At 56.2% G+C, this 19,842-nt stretch overlaps 1 protein-coding gene across 1 annotated transcript in view; it reads left to right on the forward strand.

The window, feature by feature from the left end:
* The first annotated feature begins 3,262 nt into the window (after nt 1–3,262).
* Nucleotides 3,263–19,842, forward strand: part of PAX2 (paired box 2) — an 83,002-nt gene continuing 66,422 nt past the window's right edge. Inside the window, exons 1-4 of the mRNA XM_052660894.1 lie at nt 3,263–3,287; nt 9,154–9,264; nt 12,743–12,911; nt 13,633–13,830. Coding sequence (XP_052516854.1) covers nt 3,263–3,287; nt 9,154–9,264; nt 12,743–12,911; nt 13,633–13,830 — 503 coding nt within the window. The remainder of the gene's footprint in view (nt 3,288–9,153; nt 9,265–12,742; nt 12,912–13,632; nt 13,831–19,842) is intronic.

Consider the following 19,842-nt stretch of genomic DNA (forward strand, 5'->3'; position numbering starts at 1 on the left):
TCTTCCCCTCCTGCACAGAGCTTCTCTCTCGCTCTGTCTGAATCTATTTATTTTGCCTCCTACTGCCTCCTGCCCCCACCCCTCCTTCCTTCCCGGTCCTGTCTGCTCAGGCTCACGACACTCCCACTTTGCCATTTTCCCCTCGTGGAAGGAGGCTCTCACTGCCTGGCAGGCCTGGGGTGTGTGGACCTGGCTCCCAGTCCCTGCAAGTCTCCCGAAAGACACAGCCCGACCCAATCCCCAGCGCCTCGGGAAGGAGAAGGCACAGCGGTGGGGGCATCCTTGGGCACCTCTCCGGGCCCTCATCTCAAGCTTCCTGGCGATGGGGATACTTCACAAGAGGCGAGGGCTCTTACCCAGGGCCGCCTGCGCCTACTACCGGCATCTGCCCGACGATCCGCTCTCCCGGCGCGGTCGGTCCAGCGGCCGGGGAAGACCAGCTGCGCACAGCACTCCAATTTTCCCTTCCCTCCTTTCCCCGCTTTGGCCGACGCGGGGATCACATTCCCGCCAGCCCAGCCAGGACTTGGGGAAGGGTAGGGAGGAGCTGCAGAACAGGGCAGGAGGCAGGGCTGGGTCCGAGCAAGGAAATGTTTCCCTTCCAAGGCGCCTTCACTTTTTTCACTGCCTTCCTCCGGTCCCTCGGCCCTCCCCTCATTTTTGAACACCTCTGGCCGAGGCACAGAACAAACCAGGACTCTGCGTGCCCTAGAGGGCCCCGGGTCCCCTCTTAGACCCATACGGCTGGTTCAAAATGACGCGCAGGAGAGAGCGTGCCTGGCGGACGCCCTGGCGCAACCGGCGCAGACGGGTTTGCGAAGGATGCGGGTTTTATTTAGTATCGCTGAACCTGTCCGGAAACAGCGAAGACCACCAGGATAAAGCGAGAGAAGGGGTAACTGGAAAGGATCGGCTATCAGGTCAATTGCGGTTTTTGGCCATCGATGCCTCTACTCACTCTCAGAACCATAAAAATAAGTCCTTTATTTAACGACCTTCCTTTTACTCCACTGGCCTGACCCAGCAAGTTCTCTGCCTCCCTGTCGCTGGTCCTCTCTCTCCCTTCTGTGGCTCAGGGCCCACGCTGATTTCTCAGGGGTCTTTATGCCCCCTCCAGACCCCTCCTACTCCCTACTCCTGCAGCCGGGCCCTCGGGGCCTGGGGGAGACACAGCCTGATGCCTCCCACCCTCTTTTGCCAGGCCTCCTCACCCCGTTATTAATTGCTGTGTTGACCTGCAGGATTGATTGGCGGCCCTGCTGGAAGAGGCTGCAGAGGCCTTGGCCTCGGTGCAGCCTCGGCTGAGGGCAGAGAGGGGAGGGGGAGGTGCTGGGTATGGGTCCTGAGCGCCTATCTCAGCCCCGCCTGGGACACAGCTGTTTGCCTAGACACTTACCCCACCTGCCTCACAGATCTTTCACACCCTCACAACACTCACACACTCACAGGATCCCTTCACCAAGAGGCGTTCAGCCCTCAAGGAGACACATCAGAAATTCTCCATAGATTTAGAAATTGAAAGAGGCTTCCTCTCTCCATCAGTTTCTTCTCTACCTTCGTTATCCGCAGGTCTTAGACTTCCCGACCAGCCTGTTCAGAGATAGCCGGAGTGACCTACTGAGACCTGGGCTTTTTTTCTGTCCGATATTTACTTTGCATCTCCCCCCAACCTTCCCGCCCCTCCTCCCAGGAACAGTTGCAGAAAGTTAAGAAACAATCCTGGATGCAGGTAACCCTTAAAGTCTCAGACCAAAGCACTTCTCTAGAAAGAGTCGGTGCCCCGACTCCAGAGGGATTTGGTTAAGCCCTTTTGTTTCAAGTTCGGTGGATGGACCGCTCTGGATCGCGCAGGATAGAGGGCAGAGGCTTGTGGCAGCTAGGGATAGGGGTCTGACCCAAAGGCGAAGGCCCTCCCCTCTCCACCCCTCCCCCTTCCCTAAACCTTGTCGCGTGCGCGCACACGCGCGCGCACACACACACAAACACACGACCCCACAGACACAGCAACACCTCGCTGCCCGATTCCAGGCCACAGGCCCTCCGGCTTGGAATCCAAGCGATAGTGAACCCCGGGACGACCCACTTCCAGGCTGGGGTGGGCAGAGGCGGGAGGGGCAGACGACCCTCGGCCGGTCCCCAGAGAGACCCCTTTTCCTTGGTACTCTCCCAGTCTCATCAGCCCTTCTCTCTCCACCGAGGTACCCTCTCCCCTCCGCTCCGGTCCTTTGTCTCCGGCCACTCAGCGGCGCCGGGCAGCCTGGCCCCTGCCTGGGCGGCCCTGCCCCTGGCTTCCCTGTTTGTCTGGCGGGGCTCCCCCTGCCTTCCTTACCCGCTCTCGGCTCTGGCGCGTCCTCCGCCTGCTCCTCACGTCCGCACAGCTGCTGGGAGAGGAGGCAGGGAGGGCGGGAGCGCCGCGGACGGATCCGGGAGAGTAGATTTGGTGCCTGCTGCAACTCGGGGAAAACTCAGCCCGCCCCTCTTCAACTATTCCTCAGCGCCTCGGAGCCGCGCGCCCTCACCCGCGTTTGGCCCCTTCCTTTCCTTGTACGTTGGCGGTGGCTATTTCACTTCCCTGGTCTGCCCAGCATCTGAAGTTGCGTTCCCCCTGCCCTATACTCCGTTGCCTTTTGGCTTCCCGCATGCTACCTTCTGTCCCCTTCCTCCGCAGCCCCCTTCTTGGCGGTGGCTTGGAAGGTGTCGCTGGGGACGTCCGAGGTCCGCCGGCACAATCGCCCTTCACCAGCCGGGTCAGGCTCAGGGCTCAGGGCCTGGCTGAGAAGAGGGTTAATCATTACTCGCTACAGACCCTCAGCCTCTCCGGGACTCTCTCACCCTGGGGGAAGAAGTGAAGAGGGCAGATGGCCAGGTGGGCATCCCGGCTTGACCCCAGCCAGCCTCCTCGGCCCTTCCAGAGACACGTGCCTTCTCTGGTCCCTCAGCACCTTTCACATCCCTTTCTTTTCCTCCTCTCTCCCTTCTTCCACTCCTCCCCTTGGTCAGGCCTCTCCCCGCCAGCTTATCTCCGCTCTGGCTTTGGCAGGTTGACTGCAGGTCCTGGGAGGAACAACTTTCTTTGTTTGGAACCGAACTGGATGGGATTTCCTTACCCAAATCTCCACCAGCAAGCCGCTTCCTCCCAACCATTTTGCCCAAAGGGGACCACGCCTGAGGGCACACTTAACCTGGGCTGTTGGCCAGGGCGTGGTATTTAACTGATCCTCTAGCAGTTGCAGTGGGGAGAGGGGCGCAGGAAGAAGTGGGAATGGAAGAAAGGCAGGGGAAAAAAAGTAGAGTGATGAACATGGACAAGGGTGCATTGCGACAACAGAAAGAAAAACATCTGAAGGGGAGGAACACAGAAAGGAAAGCAGTGAGGAATCCTCTTTACCTTTATAGGGTAGACGTTGGATGAGAAACATCACCCCCTGCCCTGAGTGCCTAGATCCCTCTCTTCCCTCTTTGTGAAAGGTTAAGTGTTCAGAAAGTCTACTGTCGACGTATTTGGTTTTTAAAATGCTTTCCTATTGGCTGGCTCCATGGAGAAGCAAGACAGGTGGAATTATCCCTATTTTACAGGCAAGAAAACTGAGGCTCAAAGAGGCAAAGGGACTGTGCACGTGGAAGCTATTGCTCCTTCCCTGGGTGAGTGGCCCTTTAGCTGTGCAGAGGTCTAGAAGCAGAGGGGGAGGGCAGGCTGTGTCCTGGAGCACTAGAGCCTCACTGGGCCCCCCTCACCGCCTTCCAGCTTGTTCTCTGTTGGACAGAGAATTCATTACCTTACCTCCTACCCTATAGCCTTGCTGGCCCAGTTTCTCCTGGCTTGACAGTTTTTGTTGTTTTTTTATTTTTTCCTGCTCCCCAGTCTGGTGGCCCACTGGCGGCAGCCACCTGGCAGGCCCGTGCCGCTAAGAGGCCGCTTTGGTGGCCAAGTGGCTTGCATTGTCGTTTTTCGTCAAAGGGACTGTGAAGGGCCGGCAGGTCGCTAGGACCTCTTGTGAGGAAAAGCCGGGTTAAAGGAGGAGGGGCCGGGGAGGATAAAGGCGCAGCACGTGCGCTCGGCCTCCTCAGGACCAACAGACAGAGCGGGCGGGGCCAGCCGGGAGTCAGGCCCCCCGGGCTTCACGCAGGGAGCCCAAATATTGGGAACAAAAGCGGGGAAAGAAGAGTGAGCGCAGGAGGGTGGGAGGGAGCAAGGGAGGGAGCGAGGAAGCAGAAATTAGGGGGTCTTAGATGAAAAAAAAGAAAGTAGCTTTAGGGGGAATGTGCCGTGGAGTGTGAAATTGCAGCCCATGGTGCTCCATATTGTACCAGAAGCTCTTCCAAAAAAAAAAAAAACACCATCCTCCAACGTGACCAGAGGGCTAGGAAGGGGGAGGGGCGGGGAGAGAAGCGGGAGGAGGAGGAGAAAGGGTCGGGCCGGAGCTGGTCAGGGCGAGCTGAAGTGGGGCCCCAGTGCGTGAAGCGGCCGCTCGGGACCTGGTCCCAGAGAGGATGCGCCCCAGGGGCACCCCGGGACCCTGGGGGCCAGTGGGCCTTGGCTGTCCAAGACTTAGATTGTCAGTCGAACTTTTTTCTCTTTTCTTGTAATTTTTTTTTTCTGGTGGTGGTGACTTCCAAAACTAGGAATAATTCTGAAAAGGAGCTTGGCTCTGGAGCTGATGCTCTGCTCCACCCTCCTCTCTTCCCTCTGTTTTCGCTTTTCTTCCCTTTGGACTAGTTTTTTTTTTCCCCCTTGGTTCTAAACAGCTTTCCCCGCCTTGAACTTTAATGCATTTAATTTGGTCCGCACCGTGGGGAGCATTTCCTAGGGAGATACATTTAATTTCGGAATTTCTAATCCCCTCACTCAGAGCCCCAGCCCTGGCTCCCCTTGCCGCTCCCCGGGGGGTGGAAGGAGTGGAAGGAGGAAGGCTGGCCGACGTGTCCAGGAGGGGCATGACTGCGATGCTCCCTGGGCCCCCACCAAGCCCTCCCCTCAGAGGCAAGCCACCTTCCCCAACTGCTCCAGGTCAGGCATCCAGGCCCTGGGTCAGGGCCCTGCCTGCAGTGGGTAGGCAGCCAAGCCTCAGCCTTTCTTCGCCAGGGCAGAAAGCACTGGGCCAGACTAGGGAATTCAGTCCAAGAAATTACATGGGAAACGTGAAAAGGAGCTGAAGGATTGTGCAGGGACAGCATGCAATTAGGGGTTGCAGACAGGGTTTTGACCACTTGAGTTCAAGCACAGTCTGCCCAGAAATGCATCTGGGAGCTCTGGGTGCTAGTTGCTCTTGGCTTGGGGCGTCTTTGCGTGTGTATGCTGTGGGGGAGGAGAGAGAAGCTCAGTGGAGACCTTAGCCTCGGACACCTACACCCGGCAGAGCAGGCAGGAGACAGCCAGAGAGTCAGGCGGCCAGTGCTCATCAGCGAGGAAGGAGGCAAGGGTGGGGGCGCTAGGCGCCGGGTGAGCCTGGCAGGGAAGGGAGCGGAGAAGGTGAAGGAGCGGAGATCCACAAGGAAGATTTATTGGGCAGATCAGATGCACAGAGGCGGCTAATGAAGCAAATCCCGAGATGGGTATCAGAGCAACTCCCCAAAAGTTTATTTGCCTTTAAATTTCCGCAGGGAGGCGGGCGCCTTGTTTGAAGTGTAAATGCCCCTAGGTTGGGGGGTGGAAGGGCCGCTTTGAAAACACCAGAGAGAAAAGGTTCATTTAGAGGCAGACGGGAAAAGCAACCAACCCTGACAGGTCGGAGCCTGGGTTGTGTTTGGGGTTGGGTTGTTTTCTTTCTTTTTCTTTCTTTTCCTCTTCTTTCCTTTTTTTCCTTTCTGGCTTCCCCCCCCCCCCTCCTCTACTGACTATAGAAGAAGAAAGGGAAGAACAGGAAAGAGAACATCAGAGGGAGAGACCAGCGCCTCTGGAGAGAAATCTGTGCCAGCCCTTCAGCCTGGAGCCCTGGGAGAAGGCTGGGGCTTGACTAAAAGGGTTTCTAATCATCATGGAATATTGCTCTTTGATTTTCTAGGTCCTTGAATGGGCTGGAGCCAAAAAGGAAGGTGCCAGGGGCTGGCTTGGTGGGAGGGTGGATGTCCAGCTGGTGTGGTACAGGGAAAAGTGTCTCAGGAGCAGGGTGGTGGGGTTCTGGAGCCCCAGGGACTGCCTGGGAACTGGACTGTCAGGGAAGGGTCTTCACTTCTCAGGGGTCATGTCAAGTATAGGTGTGTGAGCGCAACCTCCAGCACACTTTGTGTGCCGTCTCCTTCTTTACAAGAGAAGAAAATCCCTCGTCGTTGGTATGTAAAAAAAGCCTGTTGTCTGCACCCCGGCTTCTTCATAGTCTGTGTAACCTAAGGATATGTCTGGCTGATTCTAGAAAAATCTGAGTCTCTGTGCAGACAGGGGTGCTGTCCACTGTCCAGTTTTTCCAAGAGTTCAGACTCCCTAAGACAACTTCCTAGACCAACATAAGGAGACCTGCGGCAAAGGGCTCCTTTAGTATTGAGCTCCTTCTCAGTAAAGAAGACCCTTCCTCCATGCAGGGGGGCCCCCCCTCATCTCAATTGTGACTTAATTACCTCCCTGAAAGAAGCCCGAGGCTGTACCAGCTAATATCACCCGAGAGCCCCTTGCTCCCAAGCCCGAGAGCCATTCCCTTTAGGCTGCCGGGGACGGTTTTCCCTTCTCGCTCCCCACACCAAGTTAGTGCGTGTTCGTGGGGCTGTGAGGCCAAAGGAAACCCAGGAGCGCCATCTGCAGGTCTCGAGAGGAAGAGACTGACCTTCGGGGCTGGACCCTGCGTCTTTCATCTCCCGCCCGAGGGAACCAGCTGGGCCGCCCAAGAGACGTGGGGCTGAGGGCTGGGAAGGAGGGGGCAGGTGGGGAGGGGACTTTTCCTTCCAGAAGTTACTCCGCAAGTGGATTAAACGAACTGGGCTCCGGAGGATCCAGGAAGGAGAGGAAATGCCAGGATCCCAGCAGATCCGACCTCCTAAAGAGTGGGGAGCTTGAAACCCTGTCGGTCTGAACCTGGCCCGAACCGGGCCGAGGATGAAGGGAGTTCTGAAAACCAACGTGCGAGAGGCCCTGTAGGAGTTTCCTCCTACCTGAGTTGGAGCGGGGAGTGAGGGGGGCCGCCGCCTTCGACCCCCAACCTAGCTGCAGCCTAGGTTCCGGACAGAGAGACAGCGGCGCGAGTCCGCGGCTCTTCTACAGGCGCCAGGGTCAACAGGCAGGGGCCAGAGTTGCCTCGAGTACCGGCTGCAAGAGCGCGTCGCGGGCTTCCCTGAGTCGCCCTTTCGCAGACCCAGGAAGCTGGGGTGTGCGGAGCGAGCGAAGGAGGGAGAGAGTTAAAACATCAGCTGAAGTGCCAAGATGATTTATGAGAGGAGGGAAAATATTTCATGAAGATCTCCCGGATATTCTGTACTTAACCAGTTAGGAGACAAAGGGCTTCTCCTGCCTGGTGCTTGCGCGAGCTAACCTGAGCGAGCGAGCGAGCGCGGACGAGGGCTGCGGCGGCTGGGCCGGGTCGAGCGCGCAGCGCCTCCTGCGCTGGCTCTGGATCCGCCGAGCAGGCAGCGGGCGGCGCTCAGCCTCGTTCGCAGCCTCTTCTCCCCAGCCGGGGAGAGCGAGGCGAGCCTCGATCTCCCGCCTCCTCTGCCGCCAGCGACCGGTCGTTCTGCACTGTCTCCCCAAGCCCCCTCCCCGGACACCTGAGGGTCCAGGAGCAAAGTCCCCGGGTTCTCGCACCGTCCGTTGGGTCCCACTGAGGCAGGTGGGTCCCCGCCGGAGGTCTCCAGCTGGCTTCTACACCGAGCGTTCTGGACTGTCCAGACCCCTTTAGGCAAGGGGACGAGGGAAGCCTTGCACGCAGCCGCGCGTGGGATGGGAGAGGACAAATTGCCGGACACTTTGCCCCGGAATGAGAATTGGGGGTGTGTGGGTGGGGAGGTACCTCAGGAGGGACAGGCGAAAGGGAAGGACCAGAGAGAGGAAGGAAGAACCAGGAGGAACGGAAGGGAACTCAGCTGAGAGTAGCGGGGGGAACAGGACTAGGGATGCGGACCGAGCTGGGGGCTCCGTGGCTCATGCGGGCACTGGCCGGTGGATGGCAGGGCTGGGTGAGTTGGGACTTCGAGCCGGATTCGGAGCGTGGCGCGCTCTGCGGTCCTCTGTCGTTGCCTGAATATTCATTAGACTGGCCCTTCTTTATCCTTATCTAACGTTTATCTCATCGGCGAGTTTCGTTTCTCAGTGTAGTTTTAATCCCAGGCTCCCCTTCCCCCTCCCCCTGGCCCACTCCCCTCCCTCCCTCTTCCTTCGCCCGCTGCTCGCTCCCTCCCTCCCGTTTCCCCCTCCCCTCCCCTCCCCTCCCCTCGCCGGCACCGGAGTGACAGGCGCGGGGCCCTCCTCGCCGAAGCTCCGGGCTCCGGCGCTGGCGAATCACAGAGTGGTGGAATCTATTGCCTTTGTCTGACAAGTCATCCATCTCCCAGCGCGGGGAGGGGGAGGGGGTCTGGAGGGGGCTTTGCAGCTTTTAGAGAGAGACACTCCGGGAGCCCAGGCTCCAGTCTGCGGCCGAGTCTTCTCGCAAACGCAACCCACCTGGGGCCAGTCCAGTGCTGCCGGCGTTGTTCGGCTCCCTCCCTCCCTCCCGGCCCTTCGGCCGCGGCGGCGCGCGCCAGCCTTTTCCGGGGGCGGGGGCCCGGCTCGCGCTCTCCCCTCCCGAAGGCGCCGGCTCGGACATCCCGAGGATTGCTACTTCTTTGCCAACTTCTTCAACTCACCGGCACTTGGAGCGGCCCGGCTCCCCGCCTGGCGCCCTCGGGCCGCCCCTTCTCCTGGCCCACTCCCGACTGCCGCCTCTGGATGACCGGGTTCCAGGGGAGCTGAGCGAGCCGTCTCCACGCCCAGCTTCAGCCCTGGCCGCAGCTGCCGCGCGCGCCATGCGCCCCCAGGTCCCCCCGGTTCGACCTGCCGCCCCGGGGCCGTTCTGCTGACCGCCCAGCCCCGCGCCCCGACGGTGGGAAGTTGCGGCCGCTGCGGTTTCGAGCTCCGATCGGCCCGGGAGGAGTCCCCGCGGGGAGCGCAGCGCCCCCCGCTCTCGAGCGCCGGGTCGCAGCCGGGCGCCCACTCACCCTCACCCCCCCCCCCCGTCCCTCCCTTTTCTCCTCAAGTCCTGAAGTTGAGTTTGAGAGGCGACACGGCGGCGGCGGCCGCGCTGCTCCCGCTCCTCTGCCTCCCCATGGATATGCACTGCAAAGCAGACCCCTTCTCCGCGATGCACCGTGAGTACCGGCGCCCGGCTCCTGTCCCAGCTCGGGGCTCCCCGTCCCACCCTAGCCTGTCCTGTCCTGTACTGTCCTGAGGCGGCTCTGGCCTCTTATGCTCAGGTCCCATCTTGGAGGCCACCCTGGCTTCTCCTGGTCCCCCCCATTTCGTTCTTCCTCTTTCTCCCATTTCTCGGTCTATCTAAAGACCCTTCTCTTCCTTCTGCCTTATGTCGCTCATATTTATCCTACTACCTGCCTTCCTACCTCCCGGGTGCCCATCCTTTCTTCCTTACTTCCACCTGCTTCTTCTTAAATAGTGGATCCACAGCCCATGACCCTGGCTCCAGCCACCGTTCCCCTGGCCACCCTCTTGCCTGGGGCTGGGAGACTAATGGGCAGGCAGTTTTTAGGGTTCTGTGTTAGTTATGCTTACTTTGTTTTCACTCTCTGTTTGGTTCCCCATCCTTCCTCCTCTCATCTGTACCTTTCTCGAACTTAGAGTGTGGCTGTCCAGGAGAAGACTCCCCGCACAGGCAGTCTCAGTGTCAAGACAATCAGGCAGAAGAGCGGGGGGTGGGGTGCCCCCTTCTGACCCTCAGCTCCCAGCTTCTCCTGGCCCTACCAGCCCAGGCAAGGCTTCATGTGGGCTGGTTTGAAATACTTCCTTCCTCTTCTTTTCTTTCTTGCCTTCCATCCTACTTCCCCTCTGGTGTCCCTGAGGTTGGGAGTCTGAGATTGGCCAGACGTGGTGGTCATCTTTCTCTGCCTTTCCTGGGGAGATGCTCTAAAAACAAAGAGGGGTTCCAAGGAGAAACCGAAGTCAGCGAGATATCACATAGAAAAGCCTTCCAAGCAGTCCCAAAGCTTTGCTCTGCTTCTAGTTCTAGAGGCTTCTTGCCAGTCTCCCACTCCCTGGTAAGGATGATCCAACCAGTAACCTGGCCAGGGGATCAGAAAAGAGGGAGAAAAGGAGGTGGGAAGAACAAAAGGAAGGCAAATGCCAAAGCTGGGGAGAAAGAAAAGAGAAACCAAAACCAGGGCTAAGAAAGAGCAAGAAAACAGAAAAAAAAAAATGCTACAGTAAAAAAGAGAAGGGGAGAAAATAAATTTAAAATAGGAAAGGAGGACTATTTAAATTAAATTTGAATTTATCTAATTCTTGTCCTATGTCTTTAGCTTGGAAACAATTCAGAGATTTTTTTTTTTTGCAGGCTTTTTTCCCCCCAAAAGGTAAATAGATTCTAAATAGAAAACTTCTCTGTAGATTAATAATCAAGGATGATTTGTAACTTTTCACAAGGAAACTTTTTAGAGCTGGCTTGGATCTGTGCTTTGGACAAGAGAGCCCAGAAGGGAGGGAGAGCTGCATTTTTCTCTAAGCATTTATTTAGCATATATATGTATATATATGCTTTTAAAAGTACTCCTGGGATAAAATATATTTCCCTAAATAATTTCCAAGCATACACAGGAAATCCGAGCCAGAGACCTCCGGCTGCCGCCGGTTTGTGCCAGCCGAGCCTGAAATCCTGTCTCCTTTTCGGAGGGAGTGGAACCGGGTACCACACCGTCTTCGCCCAGCCAGCCGGCCTCCTGGCCCTGCTGCCTCTGCTCTTTCTCTCCCCTCTCGCCGATTCCGCGTGGGATCTGCCGAGTCCTGGCCGCCCACTGGGTACCACTTTGAAGCCCAAAGGGGAGCAAGGCGAGCCGAAGGTGGTCGAAGGAAGGGACAGACCGCGGCGCGGGCTAGCCGGCCAGCAGCGGCAGCCGGAGTCGGCGCCGGCGGCGGCGGTGGCGCAGTCTAGGCCCGACTCAGCACCGGCCCTCGGCCCCAGCCCTGGACTCCCGCGGTACCCCCTTTCTTTCCCCACCCCTTAGATTGGGGTCGAGGGGCCGGGCCCGGAGCCCGGGGAGGCTGAATTATTCATCTTTAATCTGCCCGCAGCTGCCGCCTTTTCATACCGGTAACGCGAGTTCTCCCGGGGCCTAAATTATTGATGGTCGGCTTTGGAGGGAGGGGAGGGGTGAGGAGTGGGGCTAGACTTAGGGAACCTAGCATGGATGAGGGGTAGGATAAGAGGCTTCGGCCTCCCCCAGCCTGGAGATCGGAGGCCTCTCCCTAGAGGTTTAGCCGGCCCCTATTCTCGGTCCCCCCAGAAGGGGACGGGAGAGCAGCAAGCCGGGTGCAGGTGTCCCCGCTTTCTCCGAAAGTCTCCAGAGGCTAGCAGCACAGGGCTGCAGGTTGTTGGTCCGGTCAGGTTGGACTCTGCCGCTAGAACTCTGTGCTTGGATTGCTCAGTAACTGTGACTGCGTGTTGATGGCTCTGGGTGCAGGATTTCTAGACTGCTGTGAGTCAGGGAGAATGGGGCGCCAGGCAGCACCTTGAGGCCTGGCATCCGGCGACCACTATGGCTCCGAGGTTGGGCGCCTGCAGCAGGAGTCAGGTTGGAGACCCAGCGCCCTCCTCTTGCCCAGGAGAGCAAACGCCCTTGCTGTCCCCTTTCCTGAGTGGCAGCAGAGGTCTAAAAGGTCAGAGGAACATGAGCTGGCTGAGGCTGGCTGCACAGGGTGCCCTGTGAACCTTGAGCCCACCTAGGCAACCTGTACCATGTGTCCTGGGCGAGGCGGTGGGTCCCCAGCCTGGCGCAGTGGGGCAGGCGAATGAACCCAAGCAGTCTGCATTCTGTGGTTGCTAGCGGGCACCTCACCGCTCTCCACTGCATCCCTGTCACCAAGCGCAGCAGACTCTGGGCCCCTGCCTCTTCAGCCTAGCCCCTTCCTTCCTTCAGTTGGCTTTCTTTGAACTTTAAACACTAGGCGGGGGCGGGGGGGGGGAATATGGCTCCCCAAATACCTAAAGATAGAAAACATAAAGGAAAGAAAAACTCCCTGTTCCCCCCCCCAAAAAAATCACAATAAAAACACGGGGAAAGGTATAGGAAGACTCCAATTCCAAATAAATACAAGGAAAGAGGTAGGGAGCAGAGGGGAGAATGTCAGGGACTTAGCTCCTCTCCTACCCAACACCCCAGAATCATCCACTTCCAAGCACGCTCCGTCAACTCCCTCTCGCCTGCGGCTCAGGCGGGATTCCGCACCGTCCTCCGCCGGCCCTCTCTTGCCTACATTCTTTCCTGCCGGTATTAATTCCCACTTGGCTCTTTTTCTCCCCTTCTTCCCCCTTTACCCCCTCTCGCCCCGCTGCCCATCCCTTCCTCATTTTCTCCCTGGCGTCGTACCAGTTTTCGAGTCGCGCGTCGTTTCCCAGCCCTCCGCCCAGCCTCTGCACTTCCGCGTCTCTACAGCCCCCGCGGCTCCCTGTCCCTAATCCCCTGCGTTGTGGTCGGCCTCCGCCGTTCGCCCGCGAGCCCAGGAACATGCCCTTCCGCCCTGCCTGCTCCCTTCTTCCATCCTGGGCCGCGCGCGGACCCTGACTAATGGCCGGTCCCTGCTGTGTGTGGGGTGTTGTGTCTTTTTCTTGTCTCTCCCCAGCAGGGCACGGGGGTGTGAACCAGCTCGGGGGGGTGTTTGTGAACGGCAGGCCCCTGCCCGACGTGGTGAGGCAGCGCATCGTGGAGCTGGCCCACCAGGGCGTGCGGCCCTGCGACATCTCCCGGCAGCTGCGGGTCAGCCACGGCTGTGTCAGCAAAATCCTGGGCAGGTGAGGGTCGCGGAGCCGCCCCTGAGAGATGCCCCCGTCTCCTTCGCGGGCTGGACGGCCCTGGGTCTCCAGCCGAGGGCTTGGCTAAAAGTGCAGGTCGCTAGCGGGCGTGGGAGATCCCTGACTGCGGCTATCTGGAGAGCGGCTCCTTTTGGCAAGGGCACGCAGGTGGTGACTGCGGCCCCAGAAGCGCCGTCCAGCGCACTTGCCAGGCTCCAGATTCCTCCCTGGGAGAGAGCCGGATTCCTGTCTTCAGAAACGGAAGGACAGCTCTTCTCTTTGGAAGGGAGGGTTGGAGGAATGGGTGAAGGTAAAGATGGGTGCCCCGAGAAAAGAATCAGCTTGAGAGGTGCAAGGTTAGTCCTGGTTCCCACAGGGGCCCTGTGCTCAGCGGGAATGGGCGGGAGGCCTCCAAGTGCTGTTCCTCCCGCTCTTCTCAAATGAAAGGCCAGGCTTCCCTGTTCGCCTGTTGCAGCTGTTGTGTGTGCAGCCTTTGATACGACCACCTTCTGGGAGAGAGCGTCCCTGTTGTCCCTGCCCTCATCCTCCGACGTATCCCTGCCTTAGCCGAGTGGCTTTGGAAGCCCGCTCAGACACGCTAGGTCTTTTCCCTCCGCACCACTGCCTCCAGCGGGAGAGTGGCTTAGCGGCTCCAGAGCCTGCAGCCTCACTCTCTGCCACCGCCTGCTTCTCACTGACCCTGCTGGCTTTCCCCGTGCAGGTACTACGAGACCGGCAGCATCAAACCCGGAGTGATCGGCGGCTCCAAGCCAAAAGTGGCAACACCCAAAGTTGTAGACAAGATTGCTGAATACAAGCGACAGAACCCAACTATGTTTGCCTGGGAGATCCGGGACCGGCTTCTGGCGGAGGGCATCTGTGACAACGACACGGTGCCCAGCGTCTCTTCCATCAACAGGTGAGTAAGTCACGCTGGGCTGCAGGGCGGGGCTCCAGCTCCCAGCTCCCGGGCAACGCGCACCGGAGTTTCTCCCAGCTCCAGCTCCGTTCTTTCTCCAGCCTCCGCCTGCCCTTGCTCCTAGGCTCCCAGGTTCTTTGGGTAGGGAGAGGGGACCTGGGAGGCAGAAAGACAGACAGACAGACAGGGCTGTCTCCAGCTCAGGACTGGGTATTTCCTGCCAGGCTTCTCCCGCTGGCGTCCTGGAAATGAATCCAAGTGTTTGTGGTAATTAAGACTCCAAGATTACGCGCCTCGGTATCTAGAGACAATCACAGCCCACAGCTGAAGCCTTTAAAATGACCAGTGTCCTATTCATCGCCTCTAAACAGACTTTCCTTTCTAAAGGCATGCTCCCTTCCCCAGGGGCAGCCACCTGTCCTGGCTCCCCGCCTCCCCCCACCCATCATCTCTGCTGACTCCTATAAAGGTGGCCTTCTTGGGAGCCCAGGCCTTGCTAGCCAGTTCCACACAAATTTCTGGCCTATTAGCACCAGTATCCAGGCCTGTAGAGCAAACACCAACGACCAGCAAACTGCTGGCAGGGAGCAGAGAAGCTAGACAAGGAGTGGGATGCCAAGTCAGGAGGGAGAACTCTGGACCCTGAAGCTGAACCTCAGGAGATGCCTCCAACCACCTAGAGTACCTGTGTCCAGGCCTGAGGCTGCACTGATGACAGGTTCAGGCACAGGGTGACAACTCAGGCTGGAGTCAGCTCAACATATAGTAGCACAAGTTAGTCTCCCAATCTTCGAGCCACTCCAGTGTGCTCTCCAAGATACATGCACACTCCACATATGTACCACCCCACCCAGGCCAGCGTATACATGTGGCAGGTATAGCACATAACAGGAGCACTTGGAGATGGGGACCCAGGATGGCTTTCCCATCACAGAACTGCACAACCTGACATCAGCAGAGACCCTGTGCAAATTCCAGACAGCCTTGGCCAGCTTTTCAACCCCGGCCCCTTGCATTTTAAGGCAAATCCCCAAATGAGAAGAAGGCTGAGGGTTTCATACCCGTGTTTTTCTTTACACTCTTCATAGGCTCATTATCAGAGCAACTAATAATTCAGCTGGTGCCTTTTTCTGAAACTGGCATCATGTATCAAGGTTCTTTTTTTTTTTTTAATATTTTGCAAATGATATGGAATTATCCCAAATCATCCTGAAAACAGCAGGTAAAATTAGCTGGTAGAATGTACCTTGGCTAAAGAAGATTCCCTCTGCCACACTCGTGCTGTAACGTACTGCGAGGCGACCCCAGAAATTATCCCACTGTGTGCCATCTGTATTAAAATGGTTATTCAGTTATGAACAGGGTAACATAATACTGATCAGCTAATTATACACCCTCCGAAAACCCTCCAGCTCCCTGGGCCTGGCTCAGCTAGGTATTGAGAGCATAGCGGTTTGACATTCACTTTCCAAAGGAGCTGGAGAAAGACTTGGCCCACCCCCCCCCCCCCCCCCCCCACACACACACAACCTGCATTGGGAGAGGAATGAGTCTTTTGCATTTAAAAGCCAGTGGAGGAGGCTGGGGAAGCTCTGGGGCTGGGGCAGGAGTGGGAAGGGTACAAAGCAATGTCTCCTCTCAACCTCTAGGCTGGCTACTGGTCTAGGGAGTGGGTTTGAACTGGGGTCTTGGGAAGAGAGAAGCCCTGCTGAGGAGCAGTGTTGATGGGACTGGGTGCTGGTATTCTGAAGCAATCTTGTTGTGATAGGATTTGCAAGCCTTTGGAGGAGCCCAAGATATGTTTGGTTAAAGCAATGTGCTTCGCTCTGGGGGCGTGGAAGATTGGGGCAGTCAGTGCAGGTGTGGTGGCAGCACCCCTTGCCTAGCACCCCTTCTTCCCCCCTCTCCCCACTATACCCCTCACTGGCTAAGATGTTTTGGGAAGCTGGCTTATGCAAAAGTTTGAGAATGCTCTCATCCTGAAAAGCCACGGAGAGCAGGGGACGGATGACCCCAGGACCAAGCTCCAGAGGCCTTGAGGTGCACTCACCAGAACTGGGAGAGAATAGAAGAGTGAGCTGCTAGTGGGATGACAGTGGGAGAACGACCTCGGTTTAACAGCTCTGACAGCAGCAGAATTTGCTCAACACAGAGCGTGATCACCCGAGGGACACAGAGGCTACCTTTGGGTGTGGAACTACAGCCATCTGTGGGCAGGTGTTGCTGGAGATGGCCAGGGAGTGGGAAGAGAACGGGGAAGCTGCTGGCAGCATGGGCAGCCAGCCCTGGGTCTGCAGTGAGGCTTCCTGGCTGGCTTTGTCAACAAGGCTTGGTCAGAGTTTTCTTGACTTTGCATTGTGATTCATATGTGGGAATGAATTCTGGGGGCTTCCTGGTATGCTACTGAATTGGGTCTGGGGGGATGCATCTGGGCCAGATGCCCTTAGCATTATGCCTCCAGATGCTTTGGTCTGAAGGGGAAGGTTTGTCTGAGATGCATTGCTTCACCCTAAAGGCTGCTAAAAGTGGGATTTCTGCTGGTACTGCTGATGCCAGGAACTTTGTGAATTCTCGCTCCTTGTAGGAAGAACCTGGAGATGTTGTTCTGTGTCGAAAGTATGGTGTGTTGGGGACTGGGTGGTTCTCGAGTTTAGACCTTTACTGTGGGTGAGGTGCCGCTTGTGTTGGGCACTTTATAATACTCACAATCAAGGATGTGTCTGTACTGGCTGTTGGCAAGAAAGGAAGTCCACACGTGCTTATCCACCTGAGCCAAATCGCAAGGGTTTTCATCTTCTCCTCCCCCAAACAGATGCTGTCGCCGCACTTGAAATATGCTATTATGGTTATAAACTAAATTACTTTTCCTGCTTTAAAAATGATTTTGGCTTTTTCTGATCCTGTCGTGATAAAGGCTTGACATCCAACTCCCCTTCTCCATTGGCAAATCCTCATAGCAGTACCTCTCTGAGCCAATGGAGTAGGTAAGGGAGGCCTCCCAATCTCACCCTCACTCCCAGAAACCACCATCAAAAATCCGGAGGCTGGACTGGATTGTTTAGCATGCGGAATTTATCTGAATGGCTCTCAATTTTGGGTTACTGGTCGTTGAGTGTGGAGTTGCCAGCTCTTCAGCTTGTGCTTAAACACTGCTGCTGTGTGTGTGTGGGGTGTGGGGTGTGTTTATAAACAGGTGACTTGAGACTGAAAGCTCATGTGGGAAATGGCCTAGAGTGGGGAGGAGATGGAGGGGGACCCACCCTGCTAACAGTCACCTGCCTAGTTACATCGCTGAGCAATTGGCTAGGCAGGAAGGATTTTCCTGATTATATGCCAACGTCTTCAGGTTTGGCTGTTGCTCTGGGAAGGGAATATAGCTCCTTTGAAGGCACAGGCGCAGACTCTAGCGAGAGTCAAGTGTTCCTGAAGATCCCCTGAGGGTACTGTCTTGGACTGAGCTGACAAGGAGGCCATCTATCTTTTAGCTTTCTCAGCCGACACTATACTGTGTGGGACCAAGGCACTCCCAGCTCCTAGATCTTTCAAGTGAACCCTCCCAGAGTTAATTTCCCACCAATCATATGCTACCCACACCCTTCCTTAACCTATTTGGATTATAAGTGAGCATATGTACTCTCCTAGCGGTGGCAACACTGGCTTCAAGAAGGCACCAGCCCCAGGGCTGTTAAACAGTTCCATCTTGTGTTATCTGCAAGTCTTTGTCAGAATCTGGCACTGGGGTGACAGGTGGTCTAGCTGTTCATTCAGAGGTCTTTCCAAAGAAGCTGGGAGCCACTCATCCCAGCCAAGGGAATGCTGAAGACACATTCGGGGCTGGGGTCTGTGTCTCTTTCTGAGACTCAGGTTCTAGAACATAGCATATTTGACTCTTGGACAGACCTGGTTTGGCGCAAAGCTGGACCAGAGAGGCTGCATTGCCCACCACATTTCCGTACCCTTGCCCTTGTTTGGTGGTCAGGTCTGTTGGTCTTGTGGCCAAGAGCCAAGGCAAAGAAGAAGGCTTCTCCCCACAGAGGAAAGGGAAAAATAAGGATAAAGGACTTGCTTTGTGTGCCCCTTGGTTTTCTGGATCAGGCCACCTCTAGTGGACAGATGTGCCAGTTTCTGTCGGAAGACCCTCGCCCACCTGTCCTTCCCTAGAGAATGTCTCCTGCTTCTAACAAGGCTTCCCCTCATTAGAATAACACGTGAAGTAGTCATGACTGCTGGCACTCTTATTTCTTTAAATGAGCTGGAGTTGTCCCCCTGAAAAGCCATCTTTGTTCACTTAGTTATTTTAGATGTCTTGGCCAGCAGTTGTATTGGTCTAACTGTTTCCCTGTGGGCAGGCTTCGAGTGGGAAGTCAGGCCACAAGATGGCTTTCAGGTGAGAGTGATGGCTGGTTGCCCTGAGTTCTTACCTCCACTGGCAACTCTAGGAAAGAGGAGGACAGGAGGGGTTGTCCATAACGAAAGCTCCAGGTGCATTTTGGAGGGTGATTCAAAGAGGAAACTAGAGGGGGGAACCTTAAATAAATAAAGTGTGTCCCAACTATTCCGAGAACTCAATAAAACAATCACATCAAATATGAAGAGGCATAAATCTTGTGTCTGCACAGGTAACCTACTCAATTGCTTTTATTATCGCTCAGGCTGCCTCCATTTATTACCGTCCACAGTCTGGGCAAAGGAGCTTGCGTGGAGGGTGGTCTCCAGTGCAATCCTACACCCCGAGAGGCAACAATCAGCCCATACAGCCAGGGATTTCGATGGGAGCTCGGAAGGGCCCATCTGTCTGCATGAAAACCAATCAATAACTCTGTAACCAGAGCCCTTGTCACAGGGAAATGGACAACACAACAGTTCAATACAGGGGCCACGGGGGGAATTAGCCAAGTGGAGATGGACCAGACAGGAGGAGCCCCTGGAGAAGGGAGACAGGGTGCCTAGTGAAGGGAATATTCGGGAGGGAGTGAGATGGAGCAATGGCTTTGTGTGCATATTGGAGGGAATTATTGTGCAAAGTAGACCCAGGGGACTGGAGGCACCGTTGGAAGCTGGGGCGCTAGGGAACAGTTGGGAAGTGGGCTTGTTCCAGTATGTGAGACAGTGTGGTTGTATATGTGATGGTGTGTTTGTGGACTAGAACGTTATGCTTGCATAGAAAGAATAGCTATGGTAGTAACTGATGTGGAAGATGAACAAACCTCCCCGCTCCCCACCCTCCCCAGCCTGCACTCTCTCCCTCTGAGTCCACAAAGGAGTGCCTTAAACCAGGGGCTTCATTTTCTGTCCCCAGCTCCCTAGATCTCCAACTCCAACTGCTCTGAAACTTCACCTTTTAAAGTTCAGGTCCATTCTTAGCCCTTCCTTATTGCTACCTGGAGTTGGAGTTCTTTAAGAGGAAACTGTACACTGGAAAGAATTTCTCTCTCACTTCCTGTTCTTTAAAAGAATGTAGTATAGGGTGTGAGCCTGGCCTGCCACTTCCCTGAATCCCTGCTGTTTCACCTCACCCCCCACTCCCTCCACTGGCCCTCCCCTAGGTCAGATTCTCCAAGGGAGAGTTTCTTGCATTCATGCTGGGGAAACAGGTACAGGTGCAGCCATGTCGAGTACCACTCATCCAGCCACGTGGGTGAGTCTAGAGAAGAGAGAAGGGCCTCTGATAGATCTCAGGGGTGTGGGACAGTGTCTCACAACCAGTGCCTAGGAACAGGTAAAATATTGAATGGGCTTAAAATTAAATCACTGTGGGTTTATCTGTCTACCACTGAACTACTGGGTTGAAATGTTTTTCTCCCGTTGAGCAGGTTGTTGAAATGTTTTTCTTCCCGTTGTTTTGGTGCTCTGAAGGTGCAGCTTGAATACATTCATGATGGTTTATGGGCAACAGAGGTTGCTACCTTCAGGGTGTGTGGATGTGTGTGTGTTTGTGCCTACTTGTGTCTGTTCCTTGGTGAATGGGCTCTGAGGTCAAGAGCAGAAAACAGAGGAAGGCCCATGCAGTAT

The sequence above is a fragment of the Budorcas taxicolor genome, chromosome 23, assembly GCF_023091745.1.
Source record: "Budorcas taxicolor isolate Tak-1 chromosome 23, Takin1.1, whole genome shotgun sequence".
In the NCBI taxonomy this organism is placed as follows: domain Eukaryota; kingdom Metazoa; phylum Chordata; class Mammalia; order Artiodactyla; family Bovidae; genus Budorcas; species Budorcas taxicolor.